Source organism: Zootermopsis nevadensis, unplaced genomic scaffold, assembly GCF_977971745.1.
Source record: "Zootermopsis nevadensis isolate Lab colony 2312 unplaced genomic scaffold, Znev_1.0 Znev_ptg000001l, whole genome shotgun sequence".
Lineage (NCBI taxonomy): Eukaryota > Metazoa > Arthropoda > Insecta > Blattodea > Termopsidae > Zootermopsis > Zootermopsis nevadensis.
Window position 1 is genome coordinate 5,575,642 of NW_028259133.1, and position 27,937 is coordinate 5,603,578.

At 35.0% G+C, this 27,937-nt stretch overlaps 1 protein-coding gene across 3 annotated transcripts in view; it reads right to left on the bottom strand.

Moving 5' to 3' along the window:
• Positions 1-27,937, bottom strand: part of Mkp3 (Mitogen-activated protein kinase phosphatase 3) — a 97,318-nt gene that overhangs the window by 2,072 nt on the left and 67,309 nt on the right. Inside the window, exons 6-7 of one of the 3 annotated variants that reach the window (XM_022062806.2) lie at positions 27,675-27,782; positions 1-20,094 (exon numbers count right to left, since the gene is read on the bottom strand). In XM_022062806.2, coding sequence (XP_021918498.1) covers positions 20,084-20,094; positions 27,675-27,782 — 119 coding nt within the window. In that variant the 3' untranslated portion in view covers positions 1-20,083. Of the gene's footprint in view, positions 27,783-27,937 lie in introns of all 3 variants that reach the window. The other 2 variants (XM_087356786.1, XM_022062805.2) reach the window with 2 other exon arrangements.

A 27,937-nucleotide genomic window follows, 5' to 3' on the forward strand; every position in this document is an offset into this window, starting at 1 on the left:
TTTCAGAGATAAATTCACAAGTACATTTAATAGGCCTTAACTGGCTTGTATACTTTGATCAATTAAGTATGTACAACTTCTTTACATAATACAAAATAACATTTTTTTGCAGCTTGGGTTAATTCTCACATGAATTCTATCACAACATAAAATTCAAGCACCCAACATTGGTTGAACATATAAATGAATTTTACAAAAAAAAACATTTAAGAGTACTTAAAATGAGTCAGTACACCACCGTATCTTATGAAACTGCCACGTTAAATGATAACAATGGAGGAGACACTGGATAATTTATGAAAAAACACCTAAAAAGAATCTTCACATTTCTGTGAAATAAATGGGAAGGATGCTTGTGAATACACTTAAGGAATGTTAGTGCTTTTTGAGATGATATGTTATACAGGATAATATGGAACTGATTTGTAAACAAAATACTGGAGAACAGTTTGACCACTTCCATTCATGGTATGTTCTTGCACATCACAACAAGCATTCTTTTGCAGTTTTCATACTTATCTTAAATGGCAGTTAAAATATATTCTTGATTCATTTTACTCAGAAATTTGTTCAAAGAAGAGATCAGTAAACTATTCAACCAAGAAGACTTGTCTACATACATTTGGCACAAACTATAAGTTCTGTACCTAATGAAACTAATTTAACATAGTTGAGTCATATACATATGAAAACATAAATCAAACACTCTCTCAAAATGCATCATACCAGTGTTAATAAATATTGACTTTAAAGAAGACATAAAAATTTAAACATTACTGACATCTGTATTTGTTTCCATTTGTTGGCTACCAAAATTATGTGTCAAAGATTGTTATCTGTTTCAAATAAGAGTCACACGCAAATTATTATGGCACAGAAAGTAAAAACATACAATTAGGAATAAACAAGTTATTTTAGATGATATAATAATTAATGAGGGAATTTTTAAGATTAATTTACAAAGTTATACTATCCAGCCATCCCCCCTCATTCACACTAATTACTGCACACACAGTTGCTAACAATATGATCTGACACATCCAAATGAAATATTTATGAATGCAAGTTCCTTGGAGTCTCAAGTTCAAGAGAATTGTGTTTCAGCACTAGTACCAGTTGGTTCAGTATTTCTAATTAACAGTCTACAGACCACTATCAGTGGATGGCTTCAATATCACAAATTCCAGTTAGCATTATATTAAAATAATAGGAAGTGGGAACCATGTTATAATCCCTGGATCAATTTAAATTATTTCACATACTCGTCATTCATAATTTTCAATTCTGATCGCTAAATGTGGATGACTGTGACATCTCTTTTATCCTAATATCACAATAATTTTACATTTATATTGTAAACAAACATGTTTAGGTGTGCTAGTAAAATCTTGATTTGTAGATTGTACAGTGTGAGATGGACAGGGTATTGGTCCTCAGAAAACATAAAATCTACATCACATACATGGTCTTTTACTTGAAGTTCTGTTGGATGCATACAAACGATGTACGAGAGTTTCAAGAACACAAATGTATTTCCAATTAGTTCGTGGGGCTTCATAATTCTAGTTATCACCGAGTACCTTCCAGATGAAACTGTCTGCATATTGTGTTTCTTCTGATGCACACTACACAGATAAATGAGAGCTAAATGAATTACTTATATCAATCATTTTTGCATGTATTATGTGTCCATGACTCTTCTTTAATTAAGTGACTGATCGCAACATAAAAATACACATAACAAGTTGTATCAGTTACAGAATATTGTCCTCATTACAGTTAAGATCTGTAATGAGCACAAATGATAACAATAAAGGCTGACATAACAGTGGTATTTTTATTGATATATGAAAGAATATTTTCTAGTGAAATAATTGTATCTGAATTAGTAGAAATCTGGTGCTTGTTGTAATGATGAATACTATTCATTTGTGTTGCCTCATGTCACATGCTTTGGATTTCATGTATTAATGACATTTACACAAGTTTTCACTCATATTGGTAGAGGTAATTCTGGTCTAGAAGTCAGGTCAAGTGGTAATGCAGTATCAATAAATCTCCCTAGCAACAGCACCACACCACTCAGGCATTATCATCACAATCATTAGGTGTTCCTCATGTTCTGGAATGGGCCTATCTACGTGTCACATTTTCCGCAGGAACTCAGCAACCCACATAAACCAGGGTCATTGTTGCAAAGTGGTAACCTACATTACTAGTGGAGTAGTTATTGCAACAATTAGAATTGAGGTCACTGTTGCAACAATTAAAACTGGGTTAATGTCAAACCAGTATGCAATAATGGGAACAGTGGTCACTGTTGGCTCACAATGACCTCAGACCACACTATCGCAAGAATGATCTTGGATGCCACTGTCACCTTTGTCATTTCTTTCAATAGTGACTTAATTCCACAGTTCCTTTGTGCTGTGGTCATCAATGAAGGAACACAGCAATTACACCACCTGTACTGATATGAAGTACACCTTTTTAGTTACAATGTACCCCAAAGAGTATGCATTTACAATGTTGTTGTTATTATTATGTTGCATTAATTTAATCACATAATCCTTCCAACACGCGGAAACACTAAAATCATATACGAATAGTCATGCAGAGCAAAATTCCTATTGAAAGTCTTACCTGATACTTATTAATCACTTGAAATACATTCTGCTCTCCTTTCCACTGCCATTAACTTTTAAAGACCTGATCATAGAAATTAGGATTCTTTAAATCTGCAACTATGGCTCTCTCTGTTGCTAACAAAGAGATATGACTCAGTCTTTCTTGATCTTGTTTCTTCTGGGGGATGAGAAGAAGCCATTGTACCTCAGATGGTGGGTACTTAATTACCTAGTTTATAAGTGTGTTCAAAAGAGGTAGCCTCGCTACTGGTATAAAACCACTGTAGGATATTTTCCTTTGAAGTCTTCTGAGCCATAAAGGGTAGTTAGTTCATTTCCCAGCAAAACAGAGTTGAAAGTGCCATTATAAACTTGAACCAGTTTTTGTATAAGCTAAGCAGGAAAGGTACACTTAAACTTGTGTCAAATTTCTCACAATTTAGTAAGCTAATAAATTTCATTTCTTCAGTGCTTGAGAATAAGTAATTCCTTAGGAAAATATTCTGCATTTTCCTCCATAGAATTGACTATGTTAGATATTGCCCTCCTCATTTGTTTGGGTTGTGCCACATCATTTGTTGACTTCCACAGAAGTGGGAACCCCATCACATTCATTTTGTGGGCTACTTCAAAACCACTTTTAGTGGCACAAGGAACTATATACACACCATTTCTTTGCAGTATAAGAAACAAAATGACAGAAAGCGCAAACACGAAAGAAAGAGTATGAATATGGAAAATTAAATTTTTTCAGAAACTTCTTGTATCCAATCACTGCAATTCTGACATTTGGAATCCACCCCTCCTGCTATTCACTACTGCCAAAGTATTCTAGAAACAATATTCTGTGCTCTTCAATTACGTTCACCAAAGATATTTTCCTCTTCAGATATTCAGTGAAGACGTAAGTTCTCTTGGCTGAATGTGATGTATTAGCCCTATTTAAGGATAAAAAAAGCTGTAATCTTTGAAACTGTCAAGAGTCTAAGAAAGAACAAGGTTCAATACATGTGTATAGCCATGCATGTGGATATGCTTCCAATATTTGTGATTCAAGTGTCCACTCATAACTGATGTCGTCATACGTTTAAGCTACAAGCTATAATTCTACATTGAATTTTGAAACTATATTCTGTACATTAAATTGAAAAAGGACATGAGATTTGGTACCTGGAACATTAGGAGCCTCTATAGGGCTGGGGCACTGAAATCAGTGTGTAGGGAATTAGGTAATTATAAGTTAGACTTAGTGGCAGTGCAGGAAGTGCGATGGGAGGGGGAGGGCACGATCCCAGTGGACAATTTTACATTTTTCTATGGAAAGGGGAATGACAATCATCAGCTAGGGACGGGTTTTTTTGTTCATAGCAGAATTAGGGCAGCAGTTAAGAGAGTAGAATTTGTTAGTGACAGGTTGTCTTACGTAATTTTGGAAGGTCGTTGGTGCGACATCATTGTCCTTAATGTTCATGCCCCAACTGAAGACAAAAGCGATGATATCAAGGATAGCTTTTATGAAGAATTGGAATCAGTATTTGATACATTTGGCAAGTATCACATGAAAATTCTGCTAGGAGATTTCAATGCAAAAATTGGGAGGGAGGATGTCTTCAAACCCACAATAGGCAGCGAGAGTCTCCATGCACTTAGTAATGATAATGGCGTCAGAGCAGTGACCTTCGCTACGTCAAAAGATTTAATTGTAAAAAGTACAAAATTTCCACACCGTGATGTTCATAAATACACTTGGACTTCCCCAGATGGCAGAACACACAATCAAATAGATCATGTTTTAGTAGATAAGAGAAGGCAGACAAATGTAATTGATGTGAGATCATTCAGAGGAGCAGATTGCGACACTGATCATTATCTGGTGGTAGCAAAAGTGAGGGAGCGGCTTTCAGTAAGTAGACGAACTAAACAAAATTTTGACACAGAAAGATTTGATTTGAAAAAATTAAGTGAGGGAGAGGCAAAGGAACAATATCAAGTTGAAATTTCGAATAGGTTTCAAATTTTAGAGACAAATGAGGATAATGAAAGTGTGGACATCAACAGGGAGTGGGAAAATGTCAGAAACTGCATCAAAATTTCAGCAAAAGAGAAACTAGGATACTACAGGAGAAAGCAAAATAAACCGTGGTTTGATGAAGAATGTTCAAAATTAATAGATCGAAGGAAGCAAACAAAATTTCAATGGTTGCAGAACCCAAACAAAACAAATGCGGATAATCTATGTAACGTGAGACGTGAGGCTAGTAGAACCTTTAGGACTAAGAAAAGGGAATACCTGAAGGGCAAAATTGCTGAACTTGAGACAAATAATAAGGAAAAAAACATCAGAGACCTGTACAGAGGCATTAATAACTTTAAGAAAGGATATCAACCCCAGACTAATTTGGTAAAGGATGATAGTGGCAATTTGCTTGCAGATCCAATAAAAATTGTGAATAGGTGGAAAAATTTCTTTAGCGAGCTCTTAAATGTTCATAATACTGGTGATATTAGACAGATTAAAATGCATACAGCTGAACTGTTGGTGCCAGAACCTAGCTTAGATGAAGTGGAACTAGCCATTGGGAAGTTGAAAAGTTATAAATCTCCAGGAATTGATCAGATTCCGGCCGAATTAATTAAAGCAGGTGGCAAAGGGTTGCATATGAGGATCCATAAGCTTATTCAGTTAATTTGGGATAAGGAAGAGATGCCACATCAATGGAAGGAATCCATAATTATTCCTATTTATAAGAAGGGGGACAAGACTGAGTGTGGTAATTACCGAGGAATATCGCTGCTATCAACCTCATACAAAATTCTATCCAACATTCTTTTGGCAAGATTAACCCCATATGCGAATGAAACTATTGGGGATCATCAGTGTGGGTTCAGACGAAACAGATCAACGATTGATCAGATCTTTTGCATTCGTCAGATACTAGAGAAAAAATGGGAGTTCGGTGGGACTGTACATCAGTTATTTATAGATTTCAAAAAAGCCTATGACTCTGTGAAGAGAGAAGTGCTATATAATATTCTTATTGAATTTGGTATACCAAAGAAGCTAGTGGGTCTAATAAAAATGTGCTTAAATGAAACCTGCAGCAAAATTCGAGTAGGTAAATATGTATCTGAGACATTCCTCATCAAGAACGGTCTAAAACAAGGAGATGCTTTGTCTCCCTTGCTCTTTAACTTTGCGCTAGAATACGCCATCAGGAAGGTCCAAGGTAGGCAGGAGGGTTTGCAATTGAACGGGACACATCAGCTATTGGCATATGCTGATGATGTTAATTTATTGGGGGACGATATAAATACAATAAAGAGGAACGCAGAAGTTTTACTAGAGGCTGGTAGACAAGTGGGGCTGGAAGTAAATTCAGAAAAAACTAAGTACATGTTAGTATCTCGTCATCAGAAGACAGGCGGGCAAAATTATCTTAGGGTAGCTAATAAATCCTTTGAAAGGGTTACAAAGTTCAAATATTTGGGAACAACAATAACAAATCAAAATGATACTTGTGAGGAAGTTAGGAGGAGACTAAATTCCGGAAATGCTTGCTACTTCTCAGTCCAAAATATTTTGTCTTCCCGTCTGATTTCTAAGAACCTGAAAATTAAAGTATACAAAATAATAATCTTGCCTGTTGTTTTGTATGGGTGCGAAACATGGTCTCTCACTCAGAGGGAGGAACACAGATTGCAGGTGTTTGAGAATCGGGTGTTGAGGAGGATATTTGGGCCTAAGAGGGAAGACGATGGGGCGTGGAGAAAACTGCACAATGACGAGCTTAAAAATCTGTACTGCTCCCCCAGTATTGTGAGGGTGATTAAGTCGAGAAGAGTGAGATGGGCGGGACATGTAGCGCGCATGGATGGGACAAGAGGTGTGCACCGGGTACTGGTTGGGAAACCTGAAGGGAAGAGACCGCTGGGGAGACCTAGACGTAGATGGGAGGATAATCTCAGGCGGGATCTATGGGAGATAGGAGTTGAAGGAAACTGGATGTTGTTGGCCCAGGACAGGGTCCGGTGGAGGGCTTTGGTTAATTCGGTGATGAACCTTCGGGTTCGGTAAGCCATCTAGTTAGTTAGTTAGTTATTCTGTACATTATTGAAGAGGCCGTCATAACATACATCTGTGAAACCAACACAGCTTTTTCCTCAGTCTTACCAACATAAAACGTACCTCAACACTGTGGAAAACTGTGAAAGTACCTGAATATCAGAAGTCTTGTCTAACATAAAGTGCCCCTTGAATTTGGATTGAAATTTCATCCAGTATATCTTCATGGTTCACCAATGATGTGCCTTTGAAAACAGTGGATATTTCTAGGTGGTCATTCACGAGAAGATCATAAAGTTTTAACAGGTGCAAAAATTATGGGCCTCTAGTTACTTCCATTAAGAGATAAATCAGATTCATCATGATGTTCCAGTAAGACACATTGGTTAATCTATCCGAATTTTTCGTAAAAAAACTTTCACAATGTTCTGAGTCAATAAAATCCCATTGATTGTCAAGAGCCTCACCAGTTCTTTGGAGACCAAAATGCAAAAGGTCCAGTGTTGCAGAAGATCTGTACTTCTCTGTGAAGAAGCATCTAAGTTACTGAAGTTATCAAATCACCATGAACTCCAAGCACTATGACTTTCTGAAACCTGCGTTTACTAAAAAAAATTGTAGTTAAAATTATAAAATATTTTAAAATTGACATTATCTTACCACCATCACAATGTTGTATGAATCCTCACAAGATATGCAATACACCTATCAGCTCAGCTGATGTGCACTGGCAATGTTAAAAGAGAAATTTTCTGTCTCTCTTTCATAACTCTGATTCATGTGTAAAAGCACAGCTTGATAAACCTAATTACTTCTCTGGTGTGGTCAAATACTGTGACATGTAAGCTACATAATTGATATAACAGTCATAGCAAACATTAGGGCTTTCTTTCATCTCAGAATTATTAGTGCAGTGGTCCTTAGTTCCAGCTGAGTCAATACAATTATTTCATTTGCAGTAAGAAACGATTAACCATAAAACTTTCACTCAGTCAACTATTTATGTATCCTACCATACACTGAATATGCTGGCATTACTTCTCAAATACATCAATTATACTCTGTGACTTTCAGTATATTATGAACATATGGACCCTTATCACACAGAAGTCATCCCTCCTTGCCAAGCAATACACAAGCCAATGTATTGCCAACTGCCAACAAAATATTGGTCTAGTACTTAACCTCTACAGCAAATTCATTTTATATATGAAGAAGATAGTGACAGTTTCCATAAACCCTATATAACCTATGCAAGTGATACAGAATCACTGTGAAAACTAATAAATTACTGTTAGTCTAAGATAATTATTGCTATTTTTTTCCCCAGTTCTTAAATCAGTGCCTAATTAGCACTTTGCTAAAAACATGAAAGTAATGATATAGTAAAGACAGCTGAATGACTCAGGTACTTGCCATGTATTCTTGAATTAATCCCTGAAACACGTGTATGAATGTTGCAAATATAAGTTTTATCTGAAACAGATAATTTGAATTTATACGTTTTTATATAATGTGATCAGAATTTACATAACACACCTGAATAAGAACTTCTGGAGTCAGATTGTTGCTTCTGGTAGCCACCAAATGTAATGTGCCACTGTTAGAAACCCACATACTTTAACACATTACATCAAACAAATCAGATGACATCAGTTGTCACAATAATGCCATGATATTGTTTTGTATCGCCTGTTTGTGAGGAATATTAGACTGACTTCAAAAGTAGAATATGATACCTAGTTTTGAAATTGTAGTGCTGACTTAACTATATGCTTCAATATAAACAATTTTTAATTTCTATATCACATATGTAAATGTTAATGTTTAAACTAAGTAGCCACACCATAATAATCATTACTACAAAAATTTCATGACATTTTATAAGGTGAGGTACATTGATAATTCATTAGTCTCACTTGGTAGTATTTTTCAAGTTCACCAAGTTGTCCACATCCATATTATATATCAATTCACCTGCCATGAAGTGAGAACTGAACTCTTTGAAATCAGCATGTAAAATTGATTATGTTCTTCTTGGTTTTGTCACCATGTGGACTGGTGACTAGAACTATTTGAAGTGATAAAATCTCAATATGCTGAAATTATTTTTCTGCTGGAAACATACCTATTGCCTTAGAGCTAAATAATTAACAGGTGAGAGGCATTGCACTGAATAAAATCAGTCTGTCCTATACAAAATTGTAGGAAGTATTCAATAATGAATCACTATTGAAATAATTTTAAGGAAAAATGAAAAAACAATGTTAATAATTTTTTTTTGCATGTTTACCATGGATTATGAAAGAAAATTATATAAAGCACAGTTTTCTTAATGAAAAACTGACATGAAAACATCTGGAATGATGTAATGAGAAAAATTACATCTCATCAAATTTTCTTTGCTCTGTTCCTTATTATTATCTGCATGCTTCATTATTGCTCCATACGCAACAAAATTTCTGACTTATTATCAGGAGAAATGGGGCATGAAGGTATCTTTTGCTTATAATTACTGCAAAGTAGGAGCTAGATTCCATACAACAGTGGTTTATAAATATATTTAATTTAAATGGATCTATTTAATTTTTTGTAATTTTTCTTGTGTGTATATTATTTTTAATGTTCAAAGAACTACAGATTGCAGAAAATTTTATTTGGTACCAGCTAGCCATACCAAATTGTATTTGGGCACAATAACACCAAATAAAACAATCTTATTACTCCACAATAAATTAATCAATGGCCAATTTGTTTTATGGCTCTAAATCTTAATCCCTATTAATGTCACTCAATGCAATTCCTCCCGATCAGGGTTGACCTACTGAAGAAGATAAGTATCTGCACACATTCAGTCATATGCCTACGTTAAATTTTAAATAGTGATATTCATATAATTACAATACAAATTAAGTAATCTTGTATGTGTTTCTTAACACATAGAAACAAATTCTAAAAAACAGTGAAGTACTGTATTATGACCCTAAAGAAAATTTCAATATGGAATTTGGATGGCCATAGGCCTTTTTGGGACTCACACGACTTCAGTCTGTTATGACATCTCAAATTTGTACTTCATAATACCCCTAAAACCACTCATGCTAAAACTTTGTATATGAAACTTACTGAAAGATAATTATTTTAAATTATGAAACAGTGCCATTATAGTTTTACTTGTAACTGAGTTTCATTATGATTTCTGAAACACACAAAACAGCCTTGACAAGTATGACATTATACTGGGAGAATATACTGAAACAATAATTTCTTATAATTTCCTATCACTAAAACCCACTTTTATATGGGGTGGACTTAGATATAACAGAATTGACCCAATAAAAGAGGGGTTTGTCCTATCACTGGTCACCTGAAGATGGAAATAGAATCAGTTTCTGAAATGTCATAGTTTTAAAACACTTGTGTCATACCATTATCAGAAACATTTACACTTTGAGTGCATGTAAATGTTGACATGTCTTGCTACACTCTCAACTTGAAAATACTACCCATGTGATGACTTAATGAAGACCTGATATAAAATTAAAGCATGAACTTCTCAAGAAATTAAAAATTTCTTACACAAACTCATATGCTCATGACATACATAATTACACATTGACTCTTTTATTAACAAATATTTCAAAAAGACTAATTCTATAGTACATTAATTTGAATAATTCTGAAAATCATTACTTCATTCTAAAAGCACATGAACTAATTAAACCAAAACACTTTTAGCAACTTCCACACAATTTTCTGAATGGTTTAATATCAAATTGCATTTAAAGGTGCAGAAAAAAAATCCCTACAGAAACATTACTCTTCCCCTAGCATGTGAGCATACTTTCACAATGTAAACAAATTGAAAAGTTACCATTATTGAGTACATTCAAGATTTGATAAAACATCCGCATGAAATACTTCCTTCCCTGTAAATGATGTTACACGCATCATTACCTCATGCAATGTGTTGTCCATCATCCATTTTGTATCTGATGACAGTCAAACACTTGCATCTTGGTATTATCATGACCTATCACAAGGGGATAGAAGAGGCAGCCTATCAGACCACTGTGCTCAGAGATGTTATGCTCACATCAAACCACAATTCTGCATTGTGTTTTTAGTTGTGAAATACATCAACCTGTTTAATTATGTGACAGTAAAAACCTTGTCTGTTGCTTTAGAAAATAACTCTTCTAAGAAAGTTCACTCTTAACCACAGAAAACTCAACTTTACATGTTCTGCATGAACTTAAAGCTCCTAGCACAGGACAAACCAGAATGGAAATTGTGCTGTAGTTCAACTCAAAAGCTTTCACAGGAAGTGTGCCGGTTCAATTTCCAAACTTCGAGTTAAAATTTACAATTCTTATTTACAGTTTTTAATAAATCCTCACATTAAGCACTATCCAGTTTATAATTCTGAATTCTAATAATCCAAAACAATAATATAAATTTCCTTAAAATAATGTATTCCACTCCAATTACTGACAATTCCTACACCAATTTGTTGATATTGTCAGTATTTGAATATACAAAGTGTCCTGCAACAGGGTGTCCATAGCTTAACTATGTGATCTTGGGATCATTTTGGGTCGAAAAGTTTAAATAAAGATGGGTCCGAACTTCAACAGTTTTGTCAAGAAAATGAGAATGATCATTTTATTGCACTTGTAACTTTTACATTATTTCCAATTAATTTAGGTTACATTGTTGATGGTGTTGTTATTAAGTTTAGACTACACTATAAATTGCATTTTCAATTACTCACGTTGTTTACGTGACTCGAAATGGCCACCCTGATTGTTGATGCACCGTTGAGCCCTTCGTGTAACTGAAGTAACAGCCCTCTTCAGAGTAATGATCATTTTTGATTTTAGCACGGGAGTCCATTATTTGATTCAGCAGCTCAGCCCTACTGTTTGACTTCATGGCATACACCAGGGGTTTCATGTGGCACTAGAGAAAGTAGTCCAAAGGCGAAAGATCTGGTGATCTTGTTGGCCAAGCAAATGGACGACTTCAGTCAATCCAGTGGTCTGGAAACTGTTGATTTAGAAATGCAGTCACCTGCCTACCAAAATGAGGACGTGGGCCATCTTGCTGCAACCACATCGCTTGCCTGGTTAGCATAGGAACATCTTATAACATCAATGGCAGCTCTTCCTGTAGGAAACTCAAGTAGTACTGAGATGTCAAGCACTGATTGCCGTGTCTTGCCTATGTGTGCCGCTTAGTGAACTAATTTCTCAAACATAGCCAATGCATACTGAGTGTGAAGCCTTTTCTTGACAAACCGTTGCAGATCGGACCCATGTTTATTTGAACTTTTTGACTGAAAATTATCCCAAGAGAACGTAGATAAGCTATGGACATCCTGTTGCAAAACACTCTGTATTACAAAAAGGGGGGGGGGGGGATATTTGTTAGAGGGAAAGTTTCCCAAATCAAGACTGATACAAAGTTAAACTGCCAACCTGCTACATATTCTAAAAGTATGCCCACATTATTCTTCAACCTTAATCCATTTTTGGGATATTTTTACACTCAGGATGCAAATTTCATAAAATTAAAATGAGCTGAATGTATACAAACCTATAATAGCTATAGTTACTGCACATTCATAATTCTATGTACATATATTAATACAATAATAATTATAACAAGAATGTCTGTAATCTTTGGGCTTTGAATGGTGAAAGAATATTATAAAAGCTTGATATTTATTTTATGGGCATTCATAAACCTCCAGGAACAAAACATGTATCTCCATAATATTTGAATAACCTGCCATCTCACAACTTTTTAATCACTGTATAACATAATATCAGTAATTATGGACACCATGTGACATTTGCATTTCACTTATACTTAAACACAGTCTTTTATATCATTCGTTAACTTGGAATATATTCCCATACAGTTTATTCTGTTTAATACACATTAACATCTAACAAAAACATTTAACTACTAGTAATTAACATTTGTCAGAACTGAATCTGAATTAAACTACAGACATTAATAATCATTACATTTATATATAAAAATGAATACTTGTTATATGGCACATTTATAACAATGATTATATCATAGATTTCTCAACATCATTTATTTAATCATCTTAAACTGATATTAACCTTAGGAGCAAATGCTTAACGCTTAAATACACATTTTTAACATTTAACGAATCTTGAATTGCAAACAGTTCATAAAATCTCTTCACATAAAATGCACATTGTAGTTATTTTTGTAATATAAACTTTCAACGATCTAAAAAAGAAATAATGCTACAAGGTTGTTTAAGAAAGTCTTATCCAAATAGATTTATTTATTATGTATCAATTGTTTATTCATATAATTTCATTCAAATTTTAGGCAACACACACAGGATGTATTACAGTTCGAAACTATATTATAATAAACACATACCAGAATTAATTTTTTAAAGTTTTTTTAGAATTTCCAAGGAAAACATGAATGCATGTCCTAAAACTTCCATGTCTATGTTTCGTGATGATATGTACTAGTTGCAGATGTTTTTTTGCATTGCTAACACTGGTATCAATGATGGAAAAATGGACTGGTGGCAGGACCCTGGAACACTCTGTAACAATTCAGCCTCCTCACATAAGAAATGCATGAATGCCATGCCTTGAGATTAGGTTCAACTGCCAGGAGTTTCTAGTAGTAGTAAGAAAGGAAACAGATGTACAGCCATGATCCTTATACAGTATTACTAAGCTCATTATTAATTGTAAAAATGTTCAATGTTATGCTAATCATACCCCATCATTTCACTGTGAAGTAACTTTCACTGTTTAATGTTGTGTAAAGCAACAAAAAATATACGAAGTTTGAACAACCTGTAAAACTCACTTTCTATGACAGGTTGACAAATTTCTCCACTTTCGTTGAAATAACAGCACGGACAAAAGTTAACATACACCAATTAAGTTAGAGCCTGAAAGTTAGCATCAACTTTCACGGCAAAATGATGACATGAGTTATACTCCAAACCCTTCAAACAGCTATTATAACTACTCTCAATTCATTCATAACAATGTCAGTGAGCTGTATGCATGTAATGAGGAAGGATTAAGATTGAGGAATTAGGCAGCTCTGTTGAAAGAAGTTTTCATGTGGGACCAAGAAAAAATCCACTTTCCTTTCTCTTTAGAGTTCCAAAGAAATTGTATGCCTTCTTCTGAACCCTAACATAGACCTGAGAATGAATGTGTCTTCCTTCTAATTCAATTATAGGCATCAATATTATATACTTTAACTGCTCGATTTTTATTAAACTCAGTATAAAGATCATGACGGAGATCTCCCCAACTCTTAAAACACATTACTAACATCATATGAGGTAAAAGCAACCCTAGCAACATTTAATGAACTATCTTGAAGTTTTGTATGGTGACATATCTGGAAAATATGTAACACTGATAAGTTGCTACAACTTTTGGAAATAACTGTGTAAATCTGCATATTCTGGTGTAATGACTCCAAGTAACCTTATACATGAAATTTGTACAGGTAACTCATTACACATGCTTTTGCTATCCATGTATTCACATATCCACAGATCAGTATCACAAAACGCATCAATATCCTATTTCCAGCCATGGCAGAAGCTACCATCCAAGCCCACCAAGTTTTATGCATAGTTATACTGACTTGTCCCACCATTTTGATGGGGGGAGGGGGCTACAAATTAAAGCCTCTCATGGTGTATCAATCAGAAAATCCACAGGCATGTTATGTTTCCCAGTAAATACATTTTCAATATATGCAGCGATTCACAGGAACGCAACCATCACGTATAACAAAACTCACCTGAATCATCTTATAAACACATCTACAAATTTTGCATAATTTGTTAATGTCTTGGTTTGCAATGCTGTGATTGTAAAATATATTAAAATTCTCAAAAGTGGCTCAGGTTCAAGTTCAGACATACAGTCATGCTCTTTGTTACTGTAGAAATTAAAGTTTCACTTAACCTTTATCAAACAGGATTAATGGATTTAAACCCCCATATTATGGGGCTACCAGCCAGATTTCATCTCTGGAGTTAAAAGTAAGGTGTTATGCTAGTGAGATGCTCACTCAGCTGGATTGCACATAACCTGCAATGCACACTTGATTTCTTTTAAAGGAACAGACAGAAAATATAATCATTCTTGTATAAAATAGAATCCCTTAAAACTTTCTGAGATAAGAAGCTGCAGCAAATGGTTAGCAAGGAACTCTTTATAGAACAATAATACATAGGTATTATAATATAAAATTACTAAGAAATCTGTGTCAACTTGACAAAAGTAAAGAAATATTTTACTGCAGTTTATCAGTTTTGAGATTCTAGTTGATTCTCTTAAAAGGACTTGGCAATTAGAAATAAATCTGTCAATTCTGAGAAGTCTTACAGGTCTGAATGTGCCTAATGCCACCAGCTATGGTCTATAATTACAGGCAGGGTACAAAATCCATTTCTGAGGAAGGATCACATATTTGGCAAATTCTGTTACTTGCAATGCCAGGGTGATTTTGAGAATGACACTCCACAAGGGGCCTAAATGAACCACAAAGGAGGCCTGGTATTCTTCATATTTCCAAAGTTTCACCTTTAGCAGAAATTACGGTTTCAATCTAGGAAAAATTAATGCACAGATCTGACTGGGGATTGAACCCAGAACCTTCTGACTGACACTACCCCAGATCACTTCCAGGATAAGCCAGTCCGTAGCAAATTCTGAAATGGAAAAATGTTGTTGATGAAATGTACTGAGGAACACAAATTCCTGTATCTGTAGGAAGATTCAAATCTACAGACACATCTGTCAGTTACAAGCAGAAAATGTTATCTCTATCGGGTCAACAAGACACTCATTCTCATCAGAAATAAATCTGATGCTCTGTAATGCATCTTGAGTGAGTCTCTAAAATTTCAAATGTAATGGTTTTAATACTTATATTTGGAATAATTAAAGAAGTAAATATCCCAGCCTTGTAACATCAATTATTGTGCTATTAACAATACCAAGTCATAAAATATGTAAGAGGATGTGGCTCCTTACAGTGGAATAGAAATAAAACCAAGTTTCTTCATATGAATGTTCTGTTATGTTACCATGGTCTGCCTCTGAACCAGTTTCCTAATACATGGTTCTTTGTTTTCCCTCACACATATTATGAATGCCTCATGGTCTTTTGCAATTCTTCTGAAGCAAATAAGCTTTAAAATAGTATATAAATAATCAACTTTAAAAAACATAAAATTAGTGAGAAATGAAATAGGCAGCACTTGAAGTGAGGCAAGTTATTGCCAAAAACTTCTGTAATGGATTTTAAACCATCCTATACCTGTAACAATTATTTCAGGGTGGATCATCTTAGCCAATTCTGAAATTATACACAAGCAAATCTCCACTGTTTCTGTACATCAAGCACTAATTACAGTGAGACAAACATACCTGGAAGTAATGTGTAACATTTTAAATGAAAGTAATGTGGAACTTGAAATGTTTTGCTGAAATTTGTCAAACTTCCATGGAGAGAGCAAATTGCTAGTTTTAATGTTGATTATATTGCTTTAAAACTGTCGTATCTTGCTTCAAACCCTTGCAAACTCTCATATTGCTTTTACAGTAAAGAACAGTCGAAGATTCATAATGCACAACAATAAACTAATAGCAAAACATTTACACAAATTATGAAGACCAAATGAACTCATCTCATTTGCAATTACACCACTGATATGCATATTAAAATAATTATTTAAATATTACAAATGGTGTGAATAAGATTATTGCTGATGGTTACCAGACCATGGTCAATTACAGAAGACACATATCACCATCAATTAAATTAGAGGAAGTAAAAATGATCTGATTAAACAGCAACCAAATCCATTAAAAAGAGCTGAGCAAATACACAGCATCCACAAACAATACTAACTGACATTTAAAAGGTACAAATGATTCTTTGATAGTTATATCCTGATTATCAAGTACTGCTTTAGAACCAACAGTGTGTTCTCATGAACATCTGTTAATGATAATGATAATAACACACCATAAAACGTTGCAAGATATATTTTCAATAGATTCAATGAAACAAAGTTGAACATTTTATATCTCACTTGGCTTTGTTTCATTTTAAAATAATGGGCATCCACAAACTGGACTGAAAGTGTACTGCAGTGGGAAAAATGCATCGTTACTCTGTACACATGACCAAGAATAAACAATCCCTTGCCATAAATCTATACTTTGCCTTCCTGTAATTGCAGAAACTGATACATTATACATATATGCATGCATGCACATGTATGTACATATAAATATAAACACACATGGATTTAAGTGAAGAAACACAAGGTCATAAAATATCTGATGTTACTTTGAATTTATACATACCAAAAATAGTGCATATTGAATTATTCTTCATACATTTATACTTTCCAGTGCCTTTATTAGTGTTGATTTGCTTGCATGGCTGATGTGACAGTACATGGGGGTTTGGAGGTAAGGCCGTACATTTTCAAACATGACACTACATGGAGATAAGCGACTGGAACCCACTAAATGAAAGGTTGGGTAACATCCAGAGGAGAGAAATATTCTTGATGTTTGTACTGTAACTCGAGTCCTGGTCATTCAGTTCACCATTAGTCTGACTGACTTAACATCGTATCATCACTGTTCACTAATTTATTGAAAAAAATCACACACAGAGTTAACCAAAATACTTTGTACTCATAACAGAGACCTTTCTAGTAAAATTCAACCTCATAACACACTGTAATAAGTTTAAGGGTGCCTTCAAATCATTAATTTTGTCTCCTGACACCCCAAAAATAATTAATTATATAGTGCTGACATCAGACTAATAGAAGTGTGACATTACTTAGAGGGCTTACTTCTGTTTATCTCTTTAAATATTCACATAATTAAAAAACATTTTAGATGCGAGTTTCTCAACTTAGTATTATTTCATGTTATTTGCAGGTACGTTGTTCCTACATCTTGCAAAATCTATCTGAATACGAAGAAACCTACTGACACATCTTTCCATTCTTATGTTTACTCTGCTTTCCCTATATTACAGAGAATGATAAGGTTATGATATCATAACTCCCTGTCCCTAATAACTTTTAAGCAGTCACTAAACAGTACGATTATCCTGCCATTATAGACCACCTTCGTACTTTGTACTTTTTAATTCCTTACTAGTAAGATCGAGAAAAGTGACAGGAGACAAGAGAAAATTTCTTAATAAGGAGCTCTTCATCAAATATTAATAGAAAGTAAAGATGGTCAGGGAATGTAGCACTGATATGAGATGAAAAAGCATACAAAATTTAGGACTGAAAACTCAAAACAAAGAGACCACTTGGAATGTATGGGTATAGGAGGGAGGACAGTATTAAATGTATCTCAAATCAGGATTTCAGGATAGGGATCAGTGGTGGACTTTTGTAGGAGGGTTTCCAGACTAGAAGAGCAACTATTAACTTCTCAAAAATGCTTCTGCTCCATGTACTAGGTAAAAAATAATACCAATATGGCAGTTATACTAACTGCTGAGGTGAATGAAATAACAGCACCACTTTATAGTGTGTTCTGAAATTCTGTGTGTTCGGCAGAGCTAAACAACTAACAATTTGTATAATGTAAAACAACATGGCACCTGCAGAGACAGATCATAAGGATATCCACAACTTTCACGTAGTTTCAAACTGTACTAACCGAAATAATAATCAGAAATTATAAGTTGTAAAACTACTAATTTATAATTCCTATTAGTCCCTCTTTGTACAAGGAAATTGTCGAAGGAAATTACGTGTTACAGTACCTTCCACAATGTATTTTTCTTTCTATAGATACAATTCATCTGATGCAGCCCAGCTACTGAGTAGGATGTCTTGATTAACACAAACACAGCTAAAGACATGCCTGAAGACATAAGGAAAAGTACATACAATTCCAATGCAGTGTAGTTAACCTGTAGAACTAGTGGCAGCTACAGCAGTAATAGTAGTAACAGGATCAGAAGAAGCTTAATATTTTCTTCTGGAAATAATAATTTTAATGTACTGGACACCAATTCTGCCTTTCATAAAAAAATATTCAGTTTGAATGCCTAAATAAACTAAAATATTTTGTGGTTTCTATCAGTTTCTGCAAGGACAGCCCATGACTGTTTTATCAATATATTTTCCAAATCCCCATTCATTATTATCCTTCTGAGATAATATGATAAATAAGAAATCAAAGATTACTGACAAAATAATCTATATAAAATTTACAATCCATGAGTGGTTATCAAATGTAGTTACAAAGATCATGTTAGGATGTGAAAACTGAAATTCTCGCAGCTGTAAGAATGTCAATATTCGTCTTCTCAGTTGTAATGCCATGTGGACTTTGCTGACGATGAAGACAGTATATTCCTCTAAAATGTTGGTGTCTACCTACAAGTTCACACAGAATTACAACTCAGAAGACAATTATCATCACCATGTTAGGATGTTTAACAGTTACACACCAATCACCCCACAATCTTGCAATTCAGGAAAATATGATGTCCTCTCCCAACATTATTCGCTGGGTATGCCAATGAGACCACGGACAAGTTTCCCTTCAACCTTAATGCAGGGCTCAAGCAATCCTGGGTGCCCAGTACTTTCGACTATAATTAATTCCTAGTTAATACATTTTTACTATATTAAAAGCCCACCTCAGCAGCAATTGTACCATTCAACTGTTCATCACCAGAAGTGAATCAAAATGCTGAATTCTTTGTTTAGCAATCATTTGAAATTGTATGTATCATGCTGTAAGGTTTGTGAATATTTTGTTTGTTTGTGGTGCAAAGCAAGAGGTACAGTGAATAGCCTAAATGCTGATTTGGTGCCAGAGTTGTCTTATATATTTATATAGAACAATGGTGTGACAGAAGTGTTTCTGTCAATCTTATCTCTTGACAGTGAAACTGCAGATGGCTACTCAGATGCCATTAAAAGAGCAATCTTCCAGCCACCTGATTGGCATATCTACTGATGGTGCAGCCAGCACGAGTGAAGCAGACAATGGAATAATGAATAAAATAAGGCACGAGTCATGTACTTGGTGCTTACTGTGTTGCACAGAGATTAAATTTGAGCATGTTATGTTCAGTAAAAAAACAGAAAATATACAGATGATCTTGACTCAAGTTTTTACGAAGCTCTACAATTTTTATCAGTATTATCCAAAGAGAAGGTGACAACTGAAGCAAGTAGCTGTAAGTCTCCAAAGAAGTACAGAAGTTTCAATACTCACACAATGTTAGGTGGGTGGCCAGCATAGTTGGTGCTCTCTCTGACTTGTGAAAGATTGGAAATGTGTCACAGTACACCTGGAAAGCATCACGATAGAAAAAGATAGTGCTTCTGCAGTTGCTAAGAGTTTACTGAGAAAACATATATTGCTTCACATGCTCCGTCTTCTCATGGACTACCTTGGAACTATTAAGAAACTCTTCATTTTGTTTCAAATGGAAGAACATTATTCAGCATGGCTGAATTGCGTATGAAGAATACAATGACACCTCTTGAATCATTTAAACATGGTCCAGGACAACATGAGGATAGATTCATCACTGAAACAAATTTATCAAGATGTCCAACTATACAAGGTGAATAGTACTGCAAGATCTTCTGTCTAGTCTGAGAAGGAAAACTTGATTCAGCACACAGTCATGTACCTGAGGAGCAATATTTCAATTGTGGAAACACAGTTTTTATACTTTTTCTGGCCAACAGATGATACTCTGTAAAATTCTAGTGTCAGAGAGATAATACTGGCCTAGCATTTCCAAATTGAACTTCACCACAAAAAACCTAAGAAAATCAACTGACAAATGCAGAAACAACACTGTTTTTCTCAAAAACCAGTTATTGATTGATATGTATTCTATGAGAGTAGTTACACAGTGTGTGCAGAAACTATGCAAGGCCCACTAGTCTCTGATACTTTTTTAAACCCATAGATTCCTGGCACTTTCGGATATTTTGCTTTATAAATTATACACAAGTAAACATTTGTAGAAAGGCATTTCTTGATTAGTGTGAGCCCAGTAAAACTGTCTCTGAGGTCAGCCTACATCTCTCCGTAGAAAACATCCCCAATTAATGTTTAAAACAGGAATATACCTAAAAAAAGAAAAGAGTACATAAGACTTCTCAACCTTTAGGAGGATCCTCATTACAGTGATCAAATAAATAAATTCACTTGATGCAGAGGAGAAGTACATCTACTGAACTGTGAATGATTTTCCTTCCCCCACTTTCTCGATCTACGCTTGTTTCATACAGTTTGTTATTCCTATTTGAAAGCTGACTCTCATATATTATGAACACGTCCTTCTTAATCGCCTATTTTGCACTGCTTGAAGAGTTGCTTTAGTAATACGCCATATAATTTTAATGTAAATTACATGTGTAACACAGCAATCATAGAAGACTTTAAATTAACAGCTGATAGTTAAAAAATACAAACAACTAAAAAATTGTAATCCAGTGTTGTGTCTGTGCTGCCTTATCATCTGCATGCCTTGAAAGCAGGTTCCAATCATAGAATGTTGTGAAAAATAACTTCAGATCACTATTGCAGAAGAAAACTTAAGCAACTTGATGATTAACATGAATGGCTCAACAGTGACGGAATCTCATCCTGCAAAGTTTATGAACAATTCTTGCCCATGTTTCTAGAATTATAGCATTAGTTGGCAATTATTCATCCTGATGTCGTAAAGACACAAAACACTGAAGGATGAAAAATTTCATCTGGCTCCAAGATCCAAAGCAAGTTTTTCAATCCGTACATTAAGGCATGAATGAACAAATATGAGGTGAGTATAGTGTAGTTTAGCAAACTGTGTCGGTAGTAAATTACTTCTGTGTTGGTAACAACATTTAGTATGTATAAGGAGTGAATATAATAATGGTAAGCCTATAAAGCTAGTGTGGTCATAGCTCCAAGCTGCAGTGACAAACAGGATATATAAGATAAAAAGGACTAAAAGTTGAAGGAAAAATATAATGTGATTTCATGACATAAACTGGAAGGTGTATCAACTGTATTAATGCCATAAACATCATGGTAGATGACAAAGAAATTAAGACTGCCTCATTTGATACATGAGTGAATTCAGAACCTTCTGCTGTAGGTATCTGATAGAAAAAACAGATGAGAAGCTTTCAACTTTATAGAGTAAGTAAAAATATCTTAGATCTAATTACTGAAATGAGGCAAACCAGACAAACAAGATATTGTTTCATGCTTCCTAGACATGTAAAGTTTGAATGCACATGTGTACCAACAATTGTTGCAGCAGAAAGCCATCCTCTGGTGGAAAAAGTATACTCTACAACTCTGTAGCAACAAACTGTATGTAATCTGTGGTGTCATAGATGTAGAGAGAGAGAGTTGAGGGCCAGTTTATTAAAACCTGCCCTTGGTATCACTTAAAAGATGACATACTACAACTCCTGTTTTGCATAGAGTATATATTTCCAAATATCACCCAGACTGCATGATAACAAGCTGCAACAAACCAATACAAGTACAGCAGCTGTACCAAAATCTCTGAACAAACTAAGAGATTGAGGTTAGGTCCAACTTGGAAGGACTTCAAATCTGAGTTTCTGGAGAATATATTTTCAGAGCACAAATATTTGTACTGTGCCAAGACAGGAAACAATAGGATGGACAAGATCCTTGGGGTGTAGCCTGCAAATAATATGATGGCAAAGAATGTCTTTGCTAGTCTTATTATACACTGAAGCAAACTGGATATTGTGAACCACCTAGTAATTTACTTGCCAGAAGAAATGGGTTCAGAAGACGACAATAAAGATAATGAAGTAAAATATGAAGATGGCTATGCATTCTGTTCAACAAGGAGTCACTGGGACAGAGATGTGAACATTGACAGCATCAGTTATTCTTATTGAAGAGAAAATAAGAAAAATGTAACAGTAAATGGAAAAGAAAATAATGAAGATAAAATGTGTAATAATATTAGTGACAAAAGCAGGTAAAGAAGACACAATTACAGCATAGGTACATGGTGTTACTTTCCCTCGGTGGACCAGTGGTTAGCATGCTTGCCACTGGACCCAATGTTTGCGGGTTCTAACCCAGCCGAGGTTGATGGATTTTTAAGAGTGATACAAATCCATAGAACAACTTCCTTCGGAGGGGAAGTAAAGCCGGTGGTCCCATGTTGTAGATTTACAGCATGAACGAGATGTTTGGTAAGCAAAATTCAGTGGCCATTCCTCACCCAAGTCTCTCCTGATTCACTTCTAGATGGCTCTAGCAGTCAAATCAGGATTGAGCAGAAATTGTGCAGAGGCAGTAGGCTGGTCACTCACTACTCATAAATGCATACTTCAAAGACAAAGAAACTTCCCACATGGGTGGGGGCCAAGGCTTGGTTTTGGGCCGGTATGCCATGAAGTCAGTCAGCACATCCTGTTAAGACAAGCATGCTGATAAACTAAAGTGCAAATGAGGAAGTTGAAGAAGGTAAGGTGCAAGAGTAACGACAGTAACAAAGATGTTGGCCTGAGAAAATTGTGCGGTCACATGTTGAGTCAGCAAAGTTATGTACAGCAAAACAGATGCCTAGTATTCAACCTGAGAACAATACCTGAAGGAGTTGTTTGACATTGACATAACTGGGAAAGCCACAGGTCCAACATGGGTAAACAGAGCACATATTTGCACATCATCACACAGAGTCACTATTGTATACACGTCTATTCTATTACTTCCAATGTCAAAGCAGTGATCATATAAAAATGAGATGCAAGATTTATCAATGCACTGTAAACCCGTATGCATCATCTGTACAGCTTTGATGACAGCTGTAGCTTCATAATGACTATAGCCGGTAACCTGAGAAGAATTCAGATCAGATCATACAGCTGTAGCTTCATAAAGGGGATACCAATGTTGGATTCCAGATCAGCAGAAACTGAACACGCGTTTTTGCAACCATACAATGCAGTCTGAGGGTAATGAGTACATTCATGACACCAACATGTTGCCTGCAGCAGACTCAGTTTGTGGAATGAAGAGAAACATTGGACATTGTGGATGTCAATCTATCAACTAACAACTATCAACGACATATGAAAGATTCCTCCCACAGAGCGCAGTATGACAGGCACCTGTCATCATAGACATGGGATGCAGTCAGAGGGTAATGGTTTCTGCCTCCAGTTCTGTTGGAAGGTTCCACACAAAGTGAGCTGTGTATTGTGGACTGATTCACGAGGCCTGGATAAACAGCTTTCATCGACTGCATGAATGGGTTCTGAAGAATTCTTATGCCTCTCAACATTTTTCATCTTTCATTTGGGCCAAAATCACATAACAGAACCATATGTAACCCAGACCAAGACTGGAGTTCAGTATGTTGACCTCCCTGAAGGAACACTTTACAATTTAATGTGTTCCTGAATGTACAAGGCCATACTGTTTCAACACAAAGGCACCCCTTAATTTTCTTACCAAATGCATAACTGATGAACATGGATAGATGGATTGGTTATGGAGGTACAATCACTTGGTCTCTCCTGACTGACATCAACTGATTATTACTTATGGGGATCCATTGCTTGTGTCAGTGAAATTCAAAACCGTGGTTAAGTCACTCATATCCAGGTAGCTACAGGAGACATTAAGGTCAAACAAACACTCAGATTTATATCAGATACTCCATTTCATGTCATTGTGAAGCACACGTGAGGAGAAGGCCACTTTTAAAAGTAAATGTGAATGATAAAATTCATGTGCACTACACAAATACATACATGAGTATAAATTTGGCGTATCTTTCCTTTAACTGTAAATAAAAGAATGTAAATAATGAGAAAAATTAAAAGAATGGACAATATTTTGTTTCAATTTCTTAAAAAGAAAAGAACAAAAGTCATAATTTGACAACAGTTTTTAAACATGTTTCATTATTACCCAATATTTTATGTGTTTCACATTGAATGTATTGTGGAATTCATCAAAATTTTGTTTCTGGGTAGTGTTCACTTTTAAATTAGCATGGTTCCTTAACTTTTCTGTATTGGACCCATGTTAATAGAGAACTCTTTTTACTTATAATCAATCAATTTACCCACAAAGTTTCATAAACTACTGAATCACTTTGAACTCCAAACAGGTCAATCCAATAAGTTGTAATTTTGACATCTGTGGTTTTCATGGCAGTGAAAATATATATCATGGTCACCAGGGATGTGATGATCTGTAGTCTTGTAACTGGTTTTGCCCTGAAGATGGAGGTGACATACTCTTTCAAAAGTTGGTACACAGTATTACAACCCAGAAAGTCAAAACATTCAGAGCTGTAGTTTTACATATTCAGATTTCCTTCATTTGCTGTCTAAATTTCACCAAATTTTTTTCAATTTTATGTTTCTTCTGGACTAAACCCATTATTCTGAACATTAAAATGAAGCCACAATGTCCTCTAGAAGACCCAACACAGTAGGCTTTTTATCACCTGAAATGTTGTGGCTTCATTTTGATACACAAAACAATCAATGAAGCCTAAAAGAAAAAATATATTAATTGTATAATACACCATTGGTAGAACCTCTTACACGCCAAATTTCTTCATGAACACTACTGGGAGAGTCTGGCGCACTAAATTCATACCACGATACATATACACCAACTACTTGCAATGTGATTAAACACAAACAATCCTTTTGTGGATTCCCATATGTACAACATAATATGTATGCATTGTGATTTAATTATTGCATTGAGACTACTTAATTTAACTCAAACATTTTAAATAATGCCCTTTCAGTACAATGTAAAGCACATACATTGAATAAACCCTACACCCCCATCACTTTAAACTTGTACTGTGAAGGTGAGGGAAATGACAAATATTCTGACTGGTTAATGAACAAACCATTCTAAATTTTCTTTCTGTCATGAATATGTTTGTTCATATAGGTTTCCTAATGAAACAATTCTGTGCTGGAGTTTAAATGTGCAAAACAGCCTCACTAACACTCTCATAATTTATTTAACAACATCAAACCAAACTGTAAAACAGATTTTAAAAAATTCCTTTCAGCTTATACAATGAAGAGATTGTACTAGATAATAGAAATTGGAAATTAGTTATCTTTTTCCATTACAATATGAGTCTTTATACAGGTACCATATGTGATAAAGTTCCACTGCTTGATTCTGCTGTGATTTTTTAATCAGAACTGTGACTTATTAGAATTGGTAATACACTGAAATTCCATAAAAATTTACACACAGATATATTCCTACTAAATCAGAATGGTAAAATTTTAAAATGACAAAGTTACACCGGTGTAATAAAATAAAAGTTGTGCATCAATGCAGCTTAGTAATTGTGACTTTCTATTAAAAACTGAAAACGCTAATGCAGATTTTGGAGATGTAATTCCATTATATGTTATAGTCCAAAAACAAATATCACAGGATTAGCTTAATCTGAGACTCAGTATATAAATGGTAAATTAACAATCTAGATGCTTTGAATGTCATACTTATCTCAATAAGCACACCTTGATTGTTTAAGAGAGAATAGCACAGGGCAAAGCCCTGTAAGAAACTTTTCATTTTCTGGGGCTATACACAGCTCAAACTTTACCTCCTATGCAAGCTCAAAACCACTGTACCGCCAACTATATCAAAGCACAAACTTTATAACTACTTTCTGATACATTTTCAAACACTGAACTTCAGAAAGCATTACGCTGCCATTATTGTTGTCTTAACTGCTGGTCATAAACATCTAAAACTGCATTGCAACATTGGAAGAGCATTTGGCTTGTAATGATTATCACTAAATCCATTATTTTCTTTTTATTAAACATAAACGTGTCTTGATGAACAGTGACAAAAAGCAAAACATTAGTTGTATTTGTCTTGAATCGTCATTAGATCAGAACTTTTACTGTATGTCACAGATATGTAATTAACTTAGTTAAGTCTTAAATATCTCATTAATTTCTAACAAGAACTAAACTCAGTGTGCTTCATTAATCATAAGACTACACACAAGAATTCAAGACCAAAAGAGTTCACTGCATTACAAAGCCTAACTGCTCTGTCAAACTGGCGGAGTAACAACCCACACTTCTGCTTTTCCATACTAAGTGTGATGTTGCAAGGACAAATTTTACCATTCACATTCTCGTAAGCTGCAAAGACATTCATTCTTTTAAAAAATTAGCAGTGTAATCATTTGTGTAATGCTCTCTCTTTATTCTTATTACTCTTGATTCTGCCCAAATATTTTACACAGAAAGACCACTTTTCCTTCTCATATTATATCTGTGTGTGGCAAAAATCCTTACCCAACTGTTCCAAAAAGGAGATTATAACATACACATACTTATCTGGTAAGGAGACTTTAACATCCGTCACTACATACCAGCTCCCATTTCTCATGTGGGGCTATCCATATTCCAACAACAGCAACAGCTTACTAGGCCCCTATATCAGTACACCTCGTTGTTGCCACAGCAGCAACAGTTTAACTGCAAATTCACCTTTAATGCCAAAATGTGGAAAATATTTCCACACAGTGTTGGACTAGCGATTGCATGTGCATTACATAACAAATTCACCAGACATGGGGTGAGACGCTACACTTTTACAAACCTTTCCTTCTTAGATATAAAAAAACCCGTGAAATTATCCCAAATGTGAAATTTTAAATTTCTTTCAGGGATATTTTATTGTCACGGATTTTTTTCTGTCCGGAGGGAAAAATATGTGTTTAGAAGTGCCAAAACTGCGTCCCCCCCGCCTCATCTCACTCCCCTGATGCAGAAGTCCAACGATCAAATTCTATGCCTGAGTCAGGGCTGGTGCCAATAGCTAGTGGACTAAGAAAGTGGGCGGGGCACTTACAGTCAGGGTCAGTGCAACACCGAGCCTCAGCTGCTGTAGAAGTGGTTTGAGCTACAGCACTGTCACTAACAGTCCCAGACTCCGACTTCATTTGCTCACTTTCTGTACCTGAAACAAGTGCAGTATTGCTCAGTGACTATAGCAAAACTAAAATACACTGTTTATGTACCATAATTCAAACATCATATATGAAATTATGTAACCACATCATTGGTGCATGCAGCAGTGATGAGCACGTCAGTTGTGTTCGCAGCTCAATACAT